The sequence below is a fragment of the Rhamphochromis sp. 'chilingali' genome (genome assembly GCF_963969265.1).
Source record: "Rhamphochromis sp. 'chilingali' genome assembly, chromosome: 16".
Taxonomy (NCBI): domain Eukaryota; kingdom Metazoa; phylum Chordata; class Actinopteri; order Cichliformes; family Cichlidae; genus Rhamphochromis; species Rhamphochromis sp. 'chilingali'.
In genome coordinates, this window is record NC_137943.1 from 34,010,545 (window position 1) to 34,031,069 (window position 20,525).

Genomic DNA, 20,525 nt, shown 5'->3' on the forward strand with positions numbered 1-20,525 from the left:
ACACACACAGTCCCTATCAAAAGTCTGAACGTGTTTCCCTTTTTCTTTTAGTTTCACACTCAAAACCAAAGACTGTGAAATATAATAATTTGTCTCTGAAGAAGGAGTGTAAAGTAAACCCAACCTAAAACGTAGCGAGACAGATTTGATTGTGTTACAAAAAGTGTTACAAAAGTGGAAGAACTTTGATGAATTTGAACTGAAAAGCACTTTATACACATTAGTTTAGCGATAAAGTAAATAAATGAATGGCCTGTTTTAAAAAGCTTGTTCTGTTGTTGTTGTGTGCATGATTTATACCATGTGTTAAACACAGATTTTGGTTTTTGCCTCATTTCTGTCCTCCATAAATCACATGGTTAAAGGAGCATTGGCTTTGTTTAAATGTAAACGTTAACCACTGTCTGCTTATTATATGTCTGATGTCATCGGTCATTTCTGGGTCCGAACACTGAGAGTTAAAAAAGCTCCAATAAAATGTAGGTATAAAAAATAGTGAACAAAATAAGATGCTGACCACCGTGATGCTGAAACTGAGGCTCCTAAATGGAGACACCTTGGCTGAGTCCATCTTTTAAAATGGTAAATGGCCCTTATTTGTATAGCGCTTTACTAGTCCCTAAGGACCCCAAAGCGCTTTACATATCCAGTCATCCACCCATTCACACACTGGTGATGGCAGCTACATTGTAGCCACAGCCGCCCTGGGGCGCACTGACAGAGGCGAGACTGTCGGACACTGGCGCCACCGGGCCCTCTGACCACCACCAGTAGGCAATGGGTGAAGTGTCTTACCCAAGGACACAACGACCGAGACTGTCCGAGCCGGGGCTCAAACCGACAACCTTCCAATTACAAGGCAAACTCCCAACTCTTGAGCCACGATCGCCCCACTTTTAGATACAGTCTATGCATTTTTTTTTTACTCAGAAAAAAATCAAGCAAAAATGTTTAAGTGAAGCAAATATGTACAATTAAACCCAAAAGTAATCAATTAACACTTTTAATAAAGGATGTTTATAATAAATCTTATAATACAGATTATTATTTATTATCAGTCATTAACTTATTTTGTTAATGCTCATCCTTATTTTACATCACTTTCAAAACCTTCCACTGCATGAGCTGAAGTGCATAAATACATTTGCCCTGACAGAAATAATTCAGCACCTTAAATGTGTAAACCTGATGACAGCTGAATGGGTTAAAAGAGATAACGTGAAGTAAAACACAGGGTGAAAGCACGTTTTGTTCCCTGCACCTCCTCACTCTGTCACGTCCGTCGGTCTAATCCAGCCTCGTTGTGCTGACCGAGGATAACCAGCTTCAATCCTCTCAGTCAGCTCATTCACTGAAGTCTGTCTCTGTCTGTCTGTCCATCTGTCTGCACGTGGAGGTTTGTAGGTGAAGAAAGTGGGAGGGAGGTCCTCAGGGCTGGTCAAAGTTCACCGCTGGGTCACCTGATTGGCTGAGAGAAGCTGTGAAGGACAGCAGGCATTTACATATAGAGCCTCGGGGACAGACTCCTGTCTCCTCCTCTGATCCAGCCTCGGCACACCTGCGCACCACAGGTGAGTCCTCTGACACATCCAAGGTGTTCCTGTTTTATATTTACATTTGTAGATCCTGGAGGGTCTTTCAGATTAAACCTGTCAGTACAAAAGGAACAGTTATTAAACTGAGCTGCTAAAGTTTCCTCCAGGAGCCCTGAAAAGGAGCAAAAGCCTGTGATTCCAACAAAGACAGAGACAGAGAGAGAGACAGAGAGAGCTCTGCTGTGAGAAACTTTAAAGACCAAACCAAAACAACAAAACGTGACACTTTATTTAATATCCTCAAAATTTCCCCTTGTGGGAAATTTTGAGGATAAGATAGATAAGATAAGATAAAACAAGATAAGATAAGATAAGATAGATAAGATACCTTTATTAAAAGGTATCTTATCTATCTTATCTTAAAACAAAAAAAGTTCTTCTGCCTCTGTTTTATTATTCAGTTTTATAAACTAAAATAGACACAATTATCTTCAAAGTTCAGGATCAAAGGTTTCATGTTCAAGCTTAGAAATAAATAAAATACATAATTAAAACTCACTTTATCTGATTATTTGGGTGAAGTTTGTCACTTGGTTTTTTGTCACTTAATTTAAGACAAATATGGTTTTCAGGACTCAAATTAAAAAAAGTTTGTCCCTGAGTTTAAAAAGTAAATGTTTATTCTTCATATTGTAGGATAAATAAAACTAAAATTAAATAAAACTAACTGGGCTACACATGTGACATGTTTTATTTCTAAGCAAAAAATGATTTCTGGGACTTCAGACACATTTATGACTGAATGAAGAAACTACAGATTTCTCAAATTGTGGATGTTTTTTTTTTTTTTTTTTGCTGATTAGTTTTGATGTCATGAGAAATTATTTTGCATTAAAAAATCATCTTATTTCAGTCAGATTTTGGAATACAAATGAGTAGCACTGACACGTGCTCTTTATTCAGTTGTTGTTATTATTGGAAGTACGAAGTTTCTTCGTGGATGCAGACTTCCTCACGTTGCCCTGGACTGATTTTGAAGATGTCTGCAGGTGTAGCTTTCACTGAGACGAGGTCACAGACTTCTGAGAAGGTTTTAACAGGATTAACTGAGTTAAGTCTGATCAAACCTCTCGGTTATCTCAGGGTAATTAAATCAGCAAGGAGAAATCGTTTATCCGTGTGGATGGACAAACAAACAAAGACATAGATAAATAACACATCGTTAGTGAAAATGTGTCTTTTTGTACATATAATTCCATCCACCCGTCCATCCATCCACCCATCCATCCATCCATCCATCCTCTTCTGCTTTCAGTTCAGGGTGATAGGTGGGGTACACCCTGGTGTCTATCGCAGGGCTTGTATAAGAATAAATATGTACCTGAATGAACTTACAGTCCACATGTACATTGTGACAAACTGACTCATATTTCTCCCTGATTGACTTCCTGTTTTCTTCCTGTCCAAATCTCTCCTGGTTACATGTTTCTAGCAGTGTCACAGGAACTACTGACTACTTCTATTTTCAATTAGTGAAAATGTTTCTCACTGGCGATTTTTATGGAAACTGGCTTTTTTTTAGTGAAAGATATAACTGAGGTGTGTTTGTAGCTCACACGTGGAGGACAAAGACAATATTTGGTTGGCAAGAAAAGGTTTTACAGATTTTTAGTTCACCATCAACTTGACATTTTGTTACTTTGTTGAGTAAATCAAGAATTAGACAGAATGGAGGTGAAAATATGGAATTTGTTTTCAAACATTCTGAGTTTTTAGACGTTGCTGTGATGTCGCACGCTTTGTCAGTCAAGTTATTCCCTTCTTTCATTCAGGCACCGCGGACCAGCCTCCTTCAGTCTGAACCAAGATGAGCCCCAAAAATGTGATTTTCAAGAAGGTTTGCAAGGACAAGTCGGTGAGCTGGTTGAGTTTTCTCAGTAAAATTAGAACCGTGAGTGTTTTCCTGAAAGGTTTGTCCAGACTGAAAGGAGCTGACAGTCATGTTTATTCATGACTGTCAGCTGAAATGTTGCCATACAACTAAACTGCATTCTCTGATATTTATCAATGAAAAGCTTCATTTTCAAGACTTTTCTTTTCCTTTTCTTTTGCTTCTTCCTCGTCCTTTTCTTTTCAACTCTGTACATCTACACTTTTGTTTTTGTTTTAGCCACATGACAAAGAGACACATTTACAGAAGCCAGAATCGTCTCATACGCTTGTTTTTGCCATTATAGAATTTCTGTTAAGAGATTTTTAATTTGGGAAACAGGTGGAGGTGAACCTGAATCATTTAAAGGTTGCCTTGTTGCCTCACTGTGAGATCTATCATCAAAGGTTCTCTGAGCCTTAAACCTGTCTGAATGTGTCGTATTGTCAGTGTTAAGCTCGTCACCGGTGACGACCTCAGGGCATTAATCCAAACCCCGATGTTGCAATAAGCCCAACCCTAATAGCTGAGATTCTTAAATCTAACAAAGCAAACAGTTAAAACAAAACTTCAAATGTATAAATAGTAACAAGTCTCAGCTTTGAGGTGAGCGATGGAAGTGGCGAGCAAAGAATTCTTTTTATTGGCTGAAGCCTGGAACCAATCATCAGCAACAAAAGACAAGTGATGTCATTTGTATGTAGTCATGGCTTTATGGTTAAATTGTGGCACAGGCCTAAATCTAACTGCCACAGTGGCATTCTACCACCAGCAGTAATATCCTGTGTAATCACACTACACTGACCAGCACAACGAGGATGTCCCAGTGAAGAAGCAGGCTGTGGTTGGAGTGGAAATATAACTCTTCTGTGTATAGAAGACATCATTTCCGACGCCCTTCTCTCTCTCCAGAGTTTCAATGAAAGTAACTTTAATTCTGTGAAGCAGCTCAGCTCACTGATCCTCTGAAGGTTGACACGACAACGTGAGCTGATTTATGATGGCTTTATTGCAGCGACGGCTTCGCTCTGTTTATCGAGCACATGTCTGACCTCAGTACAGTCTGTGCTGAGCTCTGTCAGATAAGATGAGGCCTTCTCCCACAGGCTGGGAACACCTGGATAACAAAAACATCATGCCTGTCGGAAATGCTAACGCTCAGGTGTGACACTGCTGGAGAGCGCTTTGTCTTTTATGAATTATTAGAAAAGATATGAATCTGAATAAATAATAACAAAGAATGAATTATTCATTATATGTTAACTTCATATTTACCAAAATGCTTCCATCACTTTAGCGTTTGCAGTTTGTCTGTTTCACATCAGTCTGAATATTATCGAGTTTTTAATGTAAACATTTTTTTCTAAATTTTTTTCATTATTTTCATTTTTAAAACAATATTCTTGTTCAGTTATTCTAAATAAACAACAACAAAACAACAGAAACAATGAATATGTCATCAGCTGGTCAGTCTCATCACACAGTTTCTGCTGAAAGGCTGAATTCACTTTAGAATTATCAGCTGAAAGTTTCTTGACTGATATGTTTCCTCTGACCTCGCCTCTAACTTCTTTCGAGTGTGTGGGAGTCCCTCCAACCAGCCCACGTGTACTTTCTGCATTCGTTTGTTCTTCAGGAGGATCAGATATCAGACCTGTTGTGATGCCGACTCGGATTTATTAGTTGAGCTATGTCTCACCTGAGCTGCAGGTGTCTGCACTCAGATCACGGTCATTGTAGACCTCGGTCATTAAGCAAATTGGAGCAGACAAACTGGACAAACTGAGGTGCGTTTAGCATCAGCGGGTGATGCTTCCTGGATGCGGTGTTTCAAGACTTTCTTTCCTCCTTCAGGTTGGAGTCTACATGGGGAAAAGAGACTTTGTGGACCGTGTTGATTCTGTGGAACCACTGGGTGAGTCTGTTGTTTAAATGGGGGAAAAACCTCGACATTGCCTGTGATGTAGCGCGGACCCCAGCACTGATGGTGCAGAGCCTTTGGCTTGTTTGGGGTTTTTCTGTTCAGTTGAATTTTCTGTGTAATTTACTGAACTCAAAGTTGAGAATAGAAACATGACAGCTGGACTTCTGGTAAATCAAACTAATAATCAAAGTAAATAACCAGCACAAATTAAAATAAATGGCATTTATATTGTCCAGCTATATTAGCATATGAATTGAGACTTTATTGCATCTGTTTATGTCTTTACGTTGCTGTTTGAATATTTTGATCATCCTTTTACATGAAAGTGTAAATTTGTTTTATTGAAAATCTAATTTTTACCACTAGATGGCGTCATCCTCATTGACCCGGAGGCCCTGCAGGGGAGGAAAGGTCTGTACAAAACACCAGAGCTCATTTTATTGGACAGTTTCTTTTGCATTTATGTCCATGGCCACAGCCACACTGGATTAAAAGAGTTACATTTAGATTCATTATTTTAGCTGCAGTTTCCTGATACTCAGCCTGACGGGTCTTTGAAAAGTTGCTTCTTATTGTTTTTTGGTTAAATATGAAAATAACGAAATCGCTGCCTACCTGACTGTTTGAACTCGGATTCAAAGAGATTCCAGTCATATAAATATAAAGCAGATTTTTGAACTGAGTTTGTCTCTTCTGCCCTCTAGTGTTTGTCACGCTGTCGTGCACCTTCCGCTACGGCAGAGATGACATGGATGTGATGGGAATCGCCTTCCGCAGGGAGCTGTACCTGGCCACCCGGCAGGTGTACCCGCCCCTGCAGGACCGCGAGAAGGGTATCCACACCAGAGTCCAGGCCAAGCTCCTGCGCAAGCTGGGAAACAACTCATACCCGTTCTTCTTCGAGGTGACACTTCAGCGGCACTGCAGACAGGCAGAAACTTCAAATAGAAATAAACTGAAAACAGCCAAAGTCCTGAGTTTAAATCTGCTGAAGTAAGCAGGGGAAAGTACTCAGAGATGGATGAGATGAAGACAAAAAAAATCCTTTTAAGCACACAGTGCAACATGGACAGGAACTACAGCCTTAGGAGAAAATCATATAGACATTCAGGTGCAGGCATGTTGGGTTAAAGTCATGTTTTTGCCAAATCTCAGGTGTGTGGTGAGATTTTGTGGCAGAAAGAATAAGAATAACTGAGACGGCTTGACGTTCTGCTACCTGAGCTGAACGTTAAGGCCCAGTGTGGTGACATCATCACTGTAACCGTTAAGGACAAGTGACTGGTTCATGGATCACAGACAGACGTTAACATGCTGGCACATAAGAGGAAATGAATGGTTCTGTCTCAGTCTCCATACAGTACATACGTTTGTTTTTCTTCTTTGCAGTTCCCCGATAACCTGCCGTGCTCAGTGGCCCTGCAGCCAGCACCCAGTGATGTTGGAAAGGTAAGATTCAAACTCATGAGTCAGCAGTGATGACACGGATGCCTCGCAGGCTGGTGAAGCATTCTCGTCTCTCCTCTTCTGCAGCAATGTGCTGTGGAGTTTGAGATTAAGGCGTTCAGCGCTGAGAGCCAGGACGCCAAAGTACGCAAACGGTGAGTGTTAGCGGGTCCGATCGGACGGTAGGAGCTGGAAGTGAACAATATCTAATGTGGATGATTTTGTCCTCTTTGGTACAACAGGAGCACAGTGAAGCTGATGCTCAGGAAGGTGCAGTACGCTCCGGAGGGCGAGGGGATAGCGCCCTCTGTCGAGACCACCAGGGACTTTGTCATGTCGGACAAACCGCTGCACGTCAAGGCCAGTTTGGACAAAGAGGTGGGTCCAAAGTCTGAAGCTTCAGTTGATCAGATACTTCATAGCTTTGGCGTGTTTTTCTCTGCTACTCGAACATGAAGGGTTTGGCGGGTTTTCATTGTTGGTTTCTGTGACTTTTTTTCCCTTTTCAACTAGTTTTTGATCAGTTTCAGGGAATAATCCTGACACTGCTCACGTCCTCCGACCCTGTGTCCTGTTTCAGGTTTACTATCACGGTGAGCCCATCAAAGTTCACGTTAGCGTCACAAACAACTCCAGCAAGAACATCAAGAACATCATCCTCTCCGGTAAACGCGACACTTAAGAGCTCATTTTATTTCTCAGAGGTTCATGTGGAAACACATAAGAGTTGATGTCTTAAACATCATGTCTTTTTGTGTCTTGTCTTTCCCAGTTGACCAGATTGCCAACGTGGTTTTGTACTCCAATGACAGCTATGCCAAATGTGTGGATATCGAGGATTCTGGGTAAAAGTCAGGACACACTGAACTCATCATCTTACCTGTATCGTGCAGTTTATCTTTTTCTCCCAAAAAGAAAAACTGACTTCCACACGAGCAGGTTAATCATTAGATATTGAAATATTATTTTTATCCTTTTATCCTTTTTAGGATCTATAAATTTGAACAAAGTGGACAGAAAATACAGACGCTTCCTTCAGTTGTTTGATCTGAACCATTGCAATCCATTTTTAATCAGAATCGATTCGAATTAACAAGGATCAAATTGTTTATTGTGCTTTTCATCATATTGTTAGACACCGTCAGGTTCATTGTACCTTATAGTTCTGATCTTTTAAAGTAAATTAACAGGACTTAGAATTTTGTAAAAAATGTAACATTAAATTTTGCTGATATTTTAACCTTTTGATTATTTTGTGTGTTTCCTTTAAAGCTTATCTGTTCTTTCTTGTCAGGGACTCGGTGTCTCCTGGAGCGACGCTGCAGAAAGTCTACACGATGCTGCCTCTGCTGGCCAACAACAGGGAGAGGAGGGGCATCGCTCTGGATGGCAAACTGAAGCATGAAGACACCAACCTGGCCTCCTCGAGCATGTGAGCAGTCAGTCAGCTCCAAACGCTGATGCTCAGTTAGGATTTAAAAAAAAGAAGCTTTCAATCGTTTTTTCCGTTTCAGTGTCAAAGACGGCGTGCTGAAGGAGGTTCTGGGGATCATGGTCTCGTACAGAGTCATGGTGAAGCTCATCGTTGGAGGGTCAGTCTCTCCTCTTCATGTGTTTGAAATGTGGCTTCATTTCTTTTAGTATCCTGAAAAGTGTTTTGCATTTCTTTCTGAGGATGAGATAAAAAGCAGGCAGATGATGAGTGGGCAGAGCCAGTGTTGCTCTCATCGTCTATTTGCTTTGATTTTCTTTGATTCGTTGTGGTGCTCACTGCTGCTTAAGAGCTCCAATTTTCTTCATCTTACTCTGATAAATCTGAGCCAACCTGTGACCTGAGTATCCTAAAAATGTGCGTAGAGGAATGAAAAGCACTGAAACTGAATGTACTCGTGTTCAAACGTCCTGTCCTTGTTGTCACTGCATGTAAACGTGTTTCTATTTGCTCTGATCTTTGTCTCCAACACGCTCACAGGATGATGGGCTCGAGGTGAGTTCATGTGTCCTTGTTTTCACTGATAGTTACTACGATGTTCAGTTTCTAGGATCAGCAGTATTGCTCAACATGAGCTGAAGACACTCAGCAAACTGCTGCAGGATGAATCAGACATTAAATGATGAGACAGAAATGTTTTTTCTGCTTTTACTCTGCAGCGAGGTCGGTCTGGAAGTTCCCTTCAAACTGATGCACGCCAAACCAGATGCAGGTAAAACTGCAAATGTCCTCATGTTTACAGCAGCTGTGCACATCTGTACCAAAGTCAAACCAGATTATTATATAGACAATATTATATCAGTATAACACATATGCTTATATACAGTTTTATATATGTATTAAAAGAAATTAAGTTGCAAAAAAAAAACAGTTAAAGAAATGTAAAATTTTCCAGCGTGAGTAACTCAGCACGAAAGGAAAAGATTTCCTGAATCCTCAGTGGTTCTCAAAGTGGGAGGTAATGCCCTCTGTTGGGTCTTAAAAGAACTGCAGTTTATTTTCATAGTTAACCGATTTCAAGTGAAAACAGATCAAATAAATTAGTCAAGTCTTAAATGTCAACATTAAACATTCGACTAAGGTGGATATCAGATAACAAAGGGTTTAAATTTAAGGTTTGGTTGGGCCAGATCTGAAACTGGTCCGTGTGAAGTTCAGGAGAGACGCTCAGAGAAAACAAAGTTGTGTTCATTTTGTAGAAATTTGTTCAAACTTCTTTGTTTGTTTTTTCTTTATTGCTGCCATCAGTGAAGGAGAGGTAAATATGCAAAATAATTTCTGTTTATCTGGTCGTGTGTAACTTTGAAACATGTTTTCCATCGACACAGCACTGGTGCGTAATCCACAACATGTCGATAGCTCTGCTGGAAACACTTGCATGAGTACCTACTGCAAGAATATTAACAACTGAAAAAAAGTTAAATTTAAAAAGAATATAAACAACGATTTTATCCCCGTGGAAGACACCCTGAATTGTTCTAGTGATTATGCGCCGTGTTGGTTGGAAGAGACTGAAGCAGTGAACACGATCGAGTCAGAGGCAGCAGATTAGCTGAGGATGAACATCGTCATGCTTATTGTGCCCGATGTTGCTTTTGTTCCTTTTTATCCAGGGACAGGATTGAGTTTCAGGATCTTTATCTCTTCATCAGCATTTTTAAGGGCTTCCTCTCTGCCAGCTCCTGTCCTCATCAGCAGTATCAGCTTCCCTTTGTTTGTTCTTCAGTGTTCGGTGTCTTTGTGTCCTCTTTCCTTCACAGTGTGAGAAATGGCTGAGAGGTCAATCCAGTCTTTTTATTTCCATCTTTTCCTTCACATCAGTCGATCAGATTACCAGAGTGACAGAGCAGATTAAAACCGAAGAAAAGCCCAGATAAGAAAAAGTTCATCAGATTAGAAACAAAAATTGTATAATAATGAGGACTCCTAGTCGAAGACAGCTAACTGAACATCCTCTCTGAGAGAATCTTTTCAATCACATAATGAGGCAGTCACGTCATTTAAGACAAACGGGGCCTCGTTTATCTTCGGTCACGTGATGTTCTGAAGCACGATACGGGCCTCGGCACAGGCTTCGTTTGGACACGCACCTTTGCTTGACAATGACTTCGGGGCTTCAGTGTCAGACGTAACATCACGCTTGGAAACAAAAAGCTAACACAGCTGGTTGGAAGCTCTGTGTGGCCTCCCTGACACGTTTTCTGGTTTATTCATAGCAGAACATGTGAAGAAACTGAAAATACCACCTTAAAGCTCTGTCAGGATGGCAGTAATCTAATACTTTTTACAGTATGTGGTTGGAGACGGACAAAAACTGCCAAACAAACACTAACAAGTATTTTGTTTTACTGTTAATGTAAAAAAAAAAGGTTCATGGTTTTTAAGTTTCCTCCATTGTCACAGCAAACCAGTGATAAAATGTGGACAAGTTTAAAACTGAAAACAAGGTGAAGGTTAGAAAGTTGTACCCACCGAAACTGCCAATCACGCGCTTCATGTTCAAGTTCTCCAAGCTTTTTAACTTTTTTCCTGAAATAATTTCTAATTCTTCTGATTCCCTCAGTGCTGAAGAGATGAAGACTTGGGAAAAAATGACATACTGCTAAAAAACCATCTCTTTCTCCTTTTTAGGATGAATCTCAGCATGTTTCATTATTGTGGATGAATGGGTCACATCATAAAGTGGGAGAAAAATCTCCTTCACACAGTCTAGTATATGTGACTAGATGGTAAAGACAGTAAAGGTTTACTAAGAGTCGTGCTGATGTGGTCTGAGGTCAGACACATCTGGGCTGCGTCAGTTCAGCTGCAGCAGATGTTGTGTGGGCTGTTTGTGGGTCAGATGCCACCTCAAACCTGACATACAGCGATTGTGAGGTGGACCTGGGCTCCATCGGTTAACACAAGGCCAAACGTGACAAAGAAGAAACGGGAAATACATCAAAGTGTTGCTCTGTGGATGCTCAGCTGAAGTCTCGGGCTACGTTCACACTGCAGGCGACTTTTCTGACCCTGTGCGACCCATATCCCATCATGGTGTGACGGCGTGAACGGCACAAATCCGATATTTTCAAATCCGACCTGGGTCACTTTCGTATGTGACACTGAATCCGATACATATCTGATGTTTCAGAAAGCGACTGCTGTTTGATGGTCATGTTGCATTAAATCCATCTTTTACATCACTGACACAAGACAGACGCCAATTATCAGCCCCGGAGAAGACAAACGAGAAAGCATGGCGGCGTGTTTGCTGGCTCCATACATACCTCTGCACGGAGGCAGCAGCCACTGCTCCAACAAGGCCATTGTTAAAGCACGGGCTCTCTTTTTTTCTGTGTCCTTCTTTCTCTAATGAATCTGACAAAATTCTGTCAGTTACGACTGTGCAGAAATTGACAGACTGCTGCAACAACACCTACTAACTCTGTAGCCGCTATTTTTCCGTGAACAGAGCGCACTGAGTATGATGTCTTCTTTTGCGCATGCAGGCCGCTTTGAGGGCCGTGAACCGTTCACACTAGAGTGCGTTTGCTGTCACGTTTTATTTGTAGGGTAAGAAACCAGACAAAATAATTGGATTTAATCAAAAAATCGGAATTGAGCATCAGGACCGGCAGCGTGAACGTAGACTAAGTCTGTAGTTTGTGCTGTCTCGTTTCCCAGCTTTCCCCATCCTGCTCTGTGTCCCTGATGTGATAACTGTAGGGCTGATGTGCTGCTTTAAACACTAACTTTCTCTGAAACGCTGCTGCTGTCTGTAGTGAGCAGGAGGAGGAGATTGTGTTCGAGGAATTCAAGCGCTCCTACCTGAAGGGGATCATCGGCGATGATGACGACGAGGAAGGCAACGTTTCGGGTGGTGACGACATGGCGCCCAAAGAGAAATAGAGGAGAGAGAGTGAAAGAGGGTGAAACAAAGAATGCTGGGAGTTTGAGTTTGTGCTAGAAAAAGATTTAAAGGCGCATACCTGTGGTTGTGCATGTTTAACCTTCAGGTGTATTTTACATCACTGCAGGATGTTTTCATCCATCATCTCTATTTGATCTTCTGCTCGGTCTCCTTCAAGCTCCTGAGGAAACAAATATCTGTTTAGGTTCCAGATTTTGTGCTTTTGTTCATCAGGGCATAGCTGAAAAAACAAACCGGTGACCTAAAGCGAGATAAATGCGGCACAAACCTGCAGTGCTGCAGAATCACTTTGAGTTATTACCTTTGTAACTGCTAGTAAACACGTGGTTTCAGCCAGATTCAGAAATAAATAAATCCAACGTCTAAACCAATAGTCAGAGTCTTTAGACACCAGTGGACTTCAGATGTTAACATCAGATCTGAGGACATAATAAAGACTTGGTGACAAATAATTTGAAGCTAGCATCCTGTTAAAATGCAGAACCACAGAAATGATCCTGATATTAAAAGTTTAAAAAAATCCTTTAACATTATTTAAAGGTTTGTTGTGTAGTGCTTTTGTTTTTTGGCTCCACTCTTCATGTTCAGATTTAAAGTCATTTCTGTGTCTTTTGAAAACTGCTGCAGACAGTTTCTGTTTTAATGAGGCTGAAACTGATTATAAAGGTGTTTCTGACTTTGAGTTCAGATTTACTGTAGAGACACTGATGTAGAAGGATCAATTCAATCTGGCCCTCAAACCAGACGTGTTTGTGCGACAGTGCACTTTTAACTCTGACAATAAAGCTAATTTATTCATTTCTTTGTTTCTTTGCTCATTTTCTGGTTTAAAGTTCTGAATGGCTGAAATGTGGGCGGGGCAGGAGCCGACGACTGGATCCAGCTGTTGTGTTACTGAGTCTTTATCTTACAATATAAAGTGCCGTGAGGCGACTGTTGTTGTGATTTGGTGCGATAAATAATGAAACTAAATTGAATGAAATGTTAAATAGATGAAGGATGTGGAAAATATGGATTCAGTCTCGGTCCTTCTCACAACTGTACAATAAATATTAAACCTGTTTATTTGTTAGTATATTTAATCAAAGTGTATTTACCTTCATATTAATTTAGCTCAAATATTCAGCTTTTACTTCCTGGTTCTTATGTGTGACGGTCATGTGAGATACAGAGGACTGATGTGGCATTCTTTAAAAAAGTGCTTTGATATTTTTATTCTGCAGTTTCATCATCATCATCGTTTATATAGCGCTTTAAAAACACACCAAAGTGCTGAACGATAGAAACATAATAGATAAGAATAATAAATACGATAAAATAATAAACATAGCGAAAACAATAAAATATAAGTAAATACAAGTCAGTCAACCACTGAGTCAAAAGCCAGTGAAAAAATGTGTTTTCAATCTGGATCTAAAAACCAGCCCTGATGTGAAGATTCGGTTTAACATGAATTGTTTTTAAAGCCGTGGAGACTCTTCGTTTATTGTGTCGTTCTCCAAGCCCGTCGATTCCTGCTGAAGTCTTTGCAGATGCATGTTCTAACAACAAATCCTGGTCATCAAACTGAACTAGTGCAGCATTAATTATTAACGTGGACATTTCACACCCCTGCTGATCCAGTTACTCAGGCTCCCAATTAACATTAAAATATTAGAAATTAAACCTCAGTGATTTCCTTCCAGCTCAGACTCTTCATCAGCAGATCTACATCAGCTCACACTGCACCGGACTCTTAACAGCATTCAAAACAAAACTTTTGTTATTGTGTGAGGTGAGTGTGAGTGTCATGAAATGCACAGCTAAACAAAATGTTGTATTCTTTTTGTAACAATCCATATTTAACAATCACCTTAAGTGAAAAATGATCATCGTTGGAGATTTTTTATTAGCAGATGAATTTGCAGTAAGTGCTGAATCAGAATAAACTGCAGTGTGTTAAAGTTTAGAGTTTGTTGGGAGCAGCCAGGCTCAATGTCTGGTTTTGCTCTGCACACGAGATTCATGTCACAAGTTAATTTTTGGACCAGGGGACCCAGAAAATGTGCTGCTGCTGAAAATAACTCAAACACAAAGTTTAAGTGAAAGTTTTTAATTTCAAACAAAGCCCACGATGCACAGATCGCAACAACCTGAAGCACAAACAGGCGACACGGTGTGGTCGCTGAAAGCACCTCAGAGAAGGTGAACGATGCTTTAACCTGTTACACATGCAACACACTCCGTTTACTGTCTGAATCCAAACACACGTCCAACATCACCTGATGGTGTCGCAGGTTTTACAGATTATACATTTTATAAAGTGGAAGTTTAATGTTGCGAGACATCAGGCAGTGATAGTTTCACAGGTAGCTTCATTGTACAACCTTTGTTTTAAATCATATAATAAAAAAATAAAACCTTAAAAATAGCGAGAAAAGCCTTTAATCAGTTATCCTACATTCAAAATTAGATTTTCTTCAAAATTAAGAAAACATTAAGAAAATAATGGCACGTGTTCTCACTCTTTATATCTTTTAAAATATTCATGTGTACTGTGGAGATCTGTGGAGATTATGATTCTTTTACTTGATGAACCTGAAGAGAATTTCACTGATTTTGTGGAGAATTTGCCGGCACGTCTCATTGCCGTGTCTTCAGCCTTCTTCATTTCTCGCTGTCTCGTTTGCGTCACAGCTCTGTTCCCGCTCCTTCACTGTAAACCTTTTAAAACCTACATCTCAACAGACCTGTGGTGATGTTATTCCATCGCCTGCAGCTGATCCACGTATTTACATTTTCTATCAAAAATATTAAAACCTCTGCTGCTAAATGAGCTTTCTGATAAAAGGGCGCTCTAACAGTTGATTAGTGCATGATCAAATGCTGGCATATACAAGCCCAGATGCATTTTCATATGAGTGTTGAATCATAGCCACATTTAAAAGGAGGGTATTATGGCTGTTCAATTTTCTTTCTTTTTTCCAATTGTGTGTCAGCTGATCCCAGCGGTCACTGGGTGTGAGGCAGGATACATCCTGGACAGGCCTCCAATCTGTCACAGGGAATACACATCCTGTCTTTAAACTGTTGCAAGAAGACAGATAACTGAGAGGTTCGTCAAAGTCAGTAAGCACAAATCATTCAAATAGTGATTGAAGATATTTTAGTCGGAACCAGTACTTGAAGCCACTAGCATTACCAGTAAAACAGGACTTGATTTTAGGGGGAGTTTATTTTTGTCTCATCCAAGTGTGACATAAGAGACGAGAGATGTTTGCAGTCAGGAGAATGTTTGTTAGACATATGACTTCCAGGTGAAAACCTTTTAAAATTAGTATTCTGCAACATTGTAACGCTTTTTTATTTCATTTGACTTGTTTTTATTGTCCCAGGAAGAGTTGGAATTAAGGTTCACTTAGACAACGTTTGACAATAATTGCCTGGATATGCTAACATGCTAAGTGTTAAACAAATACTTCAAGAAGGATTTTGTGTGTTTATTGTTGGGTTTTTTTTGCTGGCCTTTCCTTTTATGTGATGCCAGCTTCAACAACCAAACAGAATTAGATTTAACCCAAGAAATAAAACCTGATTTTTTTAATTGAGTAGTAACTACAGTGTGGTACAATGGTCCTACAGTAGAACTTGTATTCAGCATAACTCTGGTAGAAAAACCTATTTTAACAATTGTCATTGCTTCATTGCTAGAATACCCCTCCTTTAAAACTTGCAGTTATAAAATCACTGAGAATTTGATTGGATGCTTGTTGTGCCTCATCTATAACTGTGCAACTGAAAAGAAACTAATTTGGTGGAGTGGTGGTAGGGTCGGGACCATCCCAGCTGTAGCGTCCATGATGTGGCTGTGGGAAGTAGTGATGTCTGCCCAGAGGAAATTCGCAGGAGTCGGGGTGCAGCAGATACCCAGAGAACGTGCTAGTGCTTTCATTATCAGTGTACATGCCATTGGTGGTGGGGTCCTTCACCTGCAGCCAAACCTGGTCTCCCATGTAGAGGTGGAGGACCACCGTGTGGCTTGTGGTGGATGGGACGGTTCCTTCTGTTATTTTAGCCACAGGGTAGAAATTGCGGAACAGGCCGACTTTAAGTGGTTTCACGGCAACTGACAGGTGAAAGGAGAAGACGTAGGTGCCGTTGACGGGGGCTATGTAGATGCCGTTTCGGTTAAGGTGGTTTTGCTGGTTGGTAAGGATGTGTGGGAAAGGAATGGGAAAATTGTGAGCTGGAAATGACTCATTGATACAGGCGGAGAATGCTGACTGGATGGCTGGAGAGCAGGGCCCAGGTGGCCCCATGAGACCCATATCACCCTGGTTGCCTTTTGACCCCATGGTGCCCTGTATACCCTGGGAACCAATATCACCCTTGTCCCCTTTGTCTCCCTTTTGCCCTGGTTTGCCATCAGCACCATTTGTTCCATTTGTGCACTTACACACCCCCTGCTCACCTCGATCACCCTTCTCACCATTGTTGCCAGGGTTTCCAGGCAAACCCATGTCACCCCTATCACCTTTTATGCCCCTGGGTCCATCAGGACCCTGCACCCCTGGCAGGCCACGGGCTCCAGCTGGTCCAGGTGGTCCTTGAGTACCAGGTGCACCTGGCACACTCTCGCAGGTGGCAGGGCATATACCAGATTCCCCCTGAGGGCCCGATGCACCAGGGGGTCCCATTGATCCTTGGTCCCCTTTGTCCCCTGGAAACAGCCACAGCATACATCAAGAATACGATCAAGTTTAACACTTTATTTTACTGAACAATTTTCAACAGTATTTACTCAGGTGGGTTAAATCCTAAAGAATCCCCACATTTCTCTCCATTTTCTGTATGTAGACTGATGAAGCTGGCCAGTTTGCCCAGAATCCATCAGGATCTTTCCAGGATGTACTTTGGAATTAAAATCTTCCACTCAAATCATCTCATTTTTATGCCTGAACCCAAACCTTACCCACCCTGTACTAATGTTAAATCATTAAACCATCATAAAATTACATTCACACAAAGCACTGACAGGTATTATTTCCTGCTTTAATAATATCCATGTATTACCAATCACGCTTTAAATAGGGTGACCTTCTCCATAATGCCATGTAGACCCACCTTTAAATCCCCGATCTCCCTTTGTGCCAGTGAAACCTGCTGCACCTTGCATTCCCTTTTCCCCCATTTCTCCCTTCTGGCCTGTAAACAGAGAAGACAAAGGTGAGTTGATATTTTACTGAGTGAAAAACCAACAATTCTAAGTTTAAGCTTATTAGCTTTTTTGAAAGATACATTTAAAGATGACAACAGGTTAGAGGAACAAAAAAGAAAAAAATGAGATTCAGTTTGTGGTGTTTTAAGGTGGATTTCATTCAGTATCGATAGAAAAGTACGTGAGGAGAAGAAACATAAATTCAAATCACAGGAAGTCAGTGTCTCATTTTCTTCCCCTTTTAATTTCAGCGTTGCTTTGTGTTGCAACTCGGTTTGATTAGTTCAGTGTGGAAAGTAAAAAAAACACCTTTATGTTAAAGACCCTGATTATTGTAAATGTGCTTCTTCACACACCCCTCTGGTGTGTAACTCACCTTTTATCCCCTGAGAGCCTGTAAACCCTCTGGGACCTGGAAACCCCATCAATCCTCTACTTCCAGCGCTCCCGGGAGGACCTGATCAAAAGTTAAAGACAGGTTACTTTCAATATAATCAGATATTTGAATTTGAATTAAATCACTAAAGAGGAATCATCCTCCAAACCTTGCTGTCTGCCTTGCTTCAAACTTTAAATCCTTGACATTTGTTCAGACATTAATGATTTTCAAGTTTTACATTTTAATCGTTGTTTTTAGTTTGAGGTGCTTTGAGTGATCAGGTTACCTGGAAGACCTCGGTCTCCGCGGTCTCCTTTGGGTCCTACGGTTCCTTTGCAGTATTTACAGATGCAAAAAAATGGAATCTGGTCGGCGGGCGGGGGTACCGGTGCATTTAGCAGCATGTCACAGATTGTTGTGTCAGGCATGGGTGGTAAAGGTGGGTTACTGACCCCAAACACCCTGGGCATGTTGGGACCTTCAGAGTTGTTGCCATAGTGTGGAAATGGGGGTCCTGTTGGAGGCATCATAAGAGGCCCGCTGCGTGCCTCGGGTGGCCACGATGGGATTCCCTTTGGGTGACCAGTCTTCTTAGAAGTCTCATTAAACTGCCTGTCAACTGATTCAGGCCAGTGGTGGGTGTTGGGATCATATGTGGAGCCTTCCTCTTCACTAATGTATTGTCTGGTGTAGTTTTGCACCCACATGGCTGAGCAGAGGGTGGACAAGACAAGCAGTCCGAGCAACCTCGTCAGCATCTGGAGAAGGAAGAAGGAAGAAGATGCATTTGGTACTTAGAGGTCAGAAATGTAAAATCTGTTGTCAAACATCCTGAGAGTGTAAAGATACTAAAACAGGACTGATGTGATCGCATCTCTCCAGCTCTGTCGTGTTCAGTGGATTTCATGTTCAGTAGTAAACAGGCCGTTAAAGTAATTCAGACCCGATGAGATAAAAGTGCACAAAATAGTCTTGTTTTCAAAAAAATATTAAATAAGATTTGCTTCTGAAACTATTTAAACACGACTGCATTAGATTTGAGCTGCGCTGTTCAAAATGGAAGAAATAAATATTCAAGAAATGGAAAACTCTTTGCAAAAGACTTGATAATGAAGAGAACCAGCTGATTGTTAACAGTTTCACAACTGATGATTTCTGTTTTTAGATCAACTAAATAAAATGATGCTGTTGTAAAAAGGCAGCTATTAAGAGAAGCCAACATTCCAGTGTTGGAGTGTTTAGGTACATGCATGTGTCATCAGCACAGAAACGCTAAGAGACGCTGTGTCTGTGACATTTATGCCCCGAGTGGAGACGAGAAGAGCATGAAATCGATCCCAGAGCTGGCCCCTGTGGCACACCACACAGATATAAAAACATTTACTAAATAAGTGTCCTATGTGACAAACGCTAACAAAAAACTGTGGACACTCAACACGATGCCCTCACGGACACATCCTGGTCTGTTTCATAAAATCTGTTTTAAATAATCATTCAAGTCTGACAAAAGATTTGTGAACTAAAAACATTAAAATGTTTTAAAAACACAATTTTTACTGTCACTTGTATAAAATGTTTTCAGCCTGGATGAAACAGGCAGTTGAATTTTGAAAGTTTTAGTCTTTTTTGATGCATACGTTTAAAAAAATAACCTAAATTGCTCTCAGACTTGAAAATAAAATCCTCTGAGATGCTTTGGAGAGACTCACCGCCACATCCGAGTTGTGCTGCATCTTCTGGAGAAGCAGATTTGGGAAGATGAGCTAGCTGGAAGAGGCTTTGATGCATTTATAAGCCTCGGCCAAAACAAAACATCTTTCAGGTTCAGTCTCACCTGCAGACAAAGGCTGGAAACACGGGGAGGAGGGCAGCTACAGCAGGGATGTCTATTGTGAAGAAGAACTGGGCGTTCTGCCTGCGACATGATACAGAAAGAAGAGATGATTCTCTGTTTATCGTGCCATCTTTCTCCACCCTCCATTTTCTCTCATCCTTTAAAAAACACATTTAATATTTAATATTTCCTTTCCACACCTCTAGCTGAAGCAATCACACCAATAGTGACATAAAAAAACCTAAACAACATGAAAGACTAAAGAAAATGAGTCTGTTTAGTTTTCTTAGAATCAAACCATTGATGTGTATCTGTGCAACTCATGTTTGAATGAGTGAGGAACAAGTCAGAACCAAAACTGTGTTGTCATATTGATGCAACAGCAGGTGCTTTATCGTCCCTGTGACCACCTGGCAGTGGTTTGATCCATCTTTACCATTATTAGATTAATGACTAGATTAGTCGTTCATGCTTCAATGTTGCTGGGCAGGCACGCACCTCCAGGTTCAGGTTTATGGAAGCAGGAGGTCTGGCCACTGTTGTTCCTTTGGATTTTATATAATTTTCTGTTAGATCCACAAAGGTTTTCTCATTTTTCTGATTTCTCAGAACACCCATCGTCTAGTTTTTGCTACCTCTTTAAAAAAGAATCCTGTAAACTTTGTCTGTGATTGTAAACCAAAAGCTGTGTGGCACAAATGAATTATGTGTCTATTATTTCTGACTAACTTCTATTTTATCATTAGGTTCAAATGATTAAGTACAAACAAGTACCGCAGTCGCCACATAGTGATGAAGTTGTAATAATTTACTCAGCATGATGTTCAACAATGCAGTAATCTAACACTGAGGAGGCAGCCAGGCTTCACAAAGGG

The 20,525-nt window shown here is 40.8% G+C and overlaps 2 protein-coding genes across 4 annotated transcripts; one reads left to right on the forward strand and one right to left on the reverse strand.

The window, feature by feature from the left end:
• The first annotated feature begins 1,479 nt into the window (after nucleotides 1–1,479).
• saga (S-antigen; retina and pineal gland (arrestin) a) lies at nucleotides 1,480–13,179 on the forward strand. Of its 3 annotated transcripts, none has more exons than XM_080861818.1 (15): nucleotides 1,480–1,571; nucleotides 3,368–3,450; nucleotides 5,320–5,380; nucleotides 5,756–5,800; nucleotides 6,094–6,293; nucleotides 6,779–6,838; nucleotides 6,923–6,990; nucleotides 7,078–7,213; nucleotides 7,416–7,500; nucleotides 7,608–7,680; nucleotides 8,130–8,267; nucleotides 8,350–8,457; nucleotides 8,987–9,039; nucleotides 9,576–9,585; nucleotides 12,092–13,179. In XM_080861818.1, the coding sequence occupies exons 2-15, from the start codon at nucleotides 3,403–3,405 to the stop codon at nucleotides 12,216–12,218; spliced, it is 1,212 nt and encodes a 403-aa protein (XP_080717944.1). In that variant the 5' UTR covers nucleotides 1,480–1,571; nucleotides 3,368–3,402; the 3' UTR covers nucleotides 12,219–13,179. The 3 variants fall into 3 exon arrangements, with proteins under 3 accessions (XP_080717944.1, XP_080717943.1, XP_080717942.1); XM_080861816.1 differs by lacking the exon at nucleotides 9,576–9,585 and adding an exon at nucleotides 8,808–8,822 and having other exon boundaries at nucleotides 1,483–1,571; nucleotides 8,350–8,427; XM_080861817.1 differs by lacking the exon at nucleotides 9,576–9,585 and having other exon boundaries at nucleotides 1,482–1,571; nucleotides 8,350–8,427.
• A 2,749-nt stretch (nucleotides 13,180–15,928) lies between these two features.
• Nucleotides 15,929–18,286, reverse strand: LOC308383604 (uncharacterized protein; the record flags this gene model as incomplete). The annotated part of the gene is made up of 4 exons (XM_080861648.1): nucleotides 15,929–16,939; nucleotides 17,344–17,424; nucleotides 17,814–17,894; nucleotides 18,103–18,286. 4 exons carry the CDS (start codon nucleotides 18,284–18,286, stop codon nucleotides 16,026–16,028), a joined length of 1,260 nt encoding a protein of 419 aa, XP_080717774.1. The 3' UTR covers nucleotides 15,929–16,025.
• Between the last annotated feature and the right edge of the window lie 2,239 nt (nucleotides 18,287–20,525).

Excerpts from the sequence above, each read along its gene's own strand:
- saga (XM_080861818.1), top strand. The coding sequence starts at position 3,403 with ATGAGCCCCAAAAATGTGATTTTCAAGAAGGTTTGCAAGGACAAGTCG. Across the intron at positions 5,801-6,093 it reads GGCCCTGCAGGGGAGGAAAG|TGTTTGTCACGCTGTCGTGC; the intron begins GTCTGTACAAAA and ends TCTGCCCTCTAG. Across the intron at positions 8,268-8,349 it reads AACCTGGCCTCCTCGAGCAT|TGTCAAAGACGGCGTGCTGA; the intron begins GTGAGCAGTCAG and ends TTTCCGTTTCAG.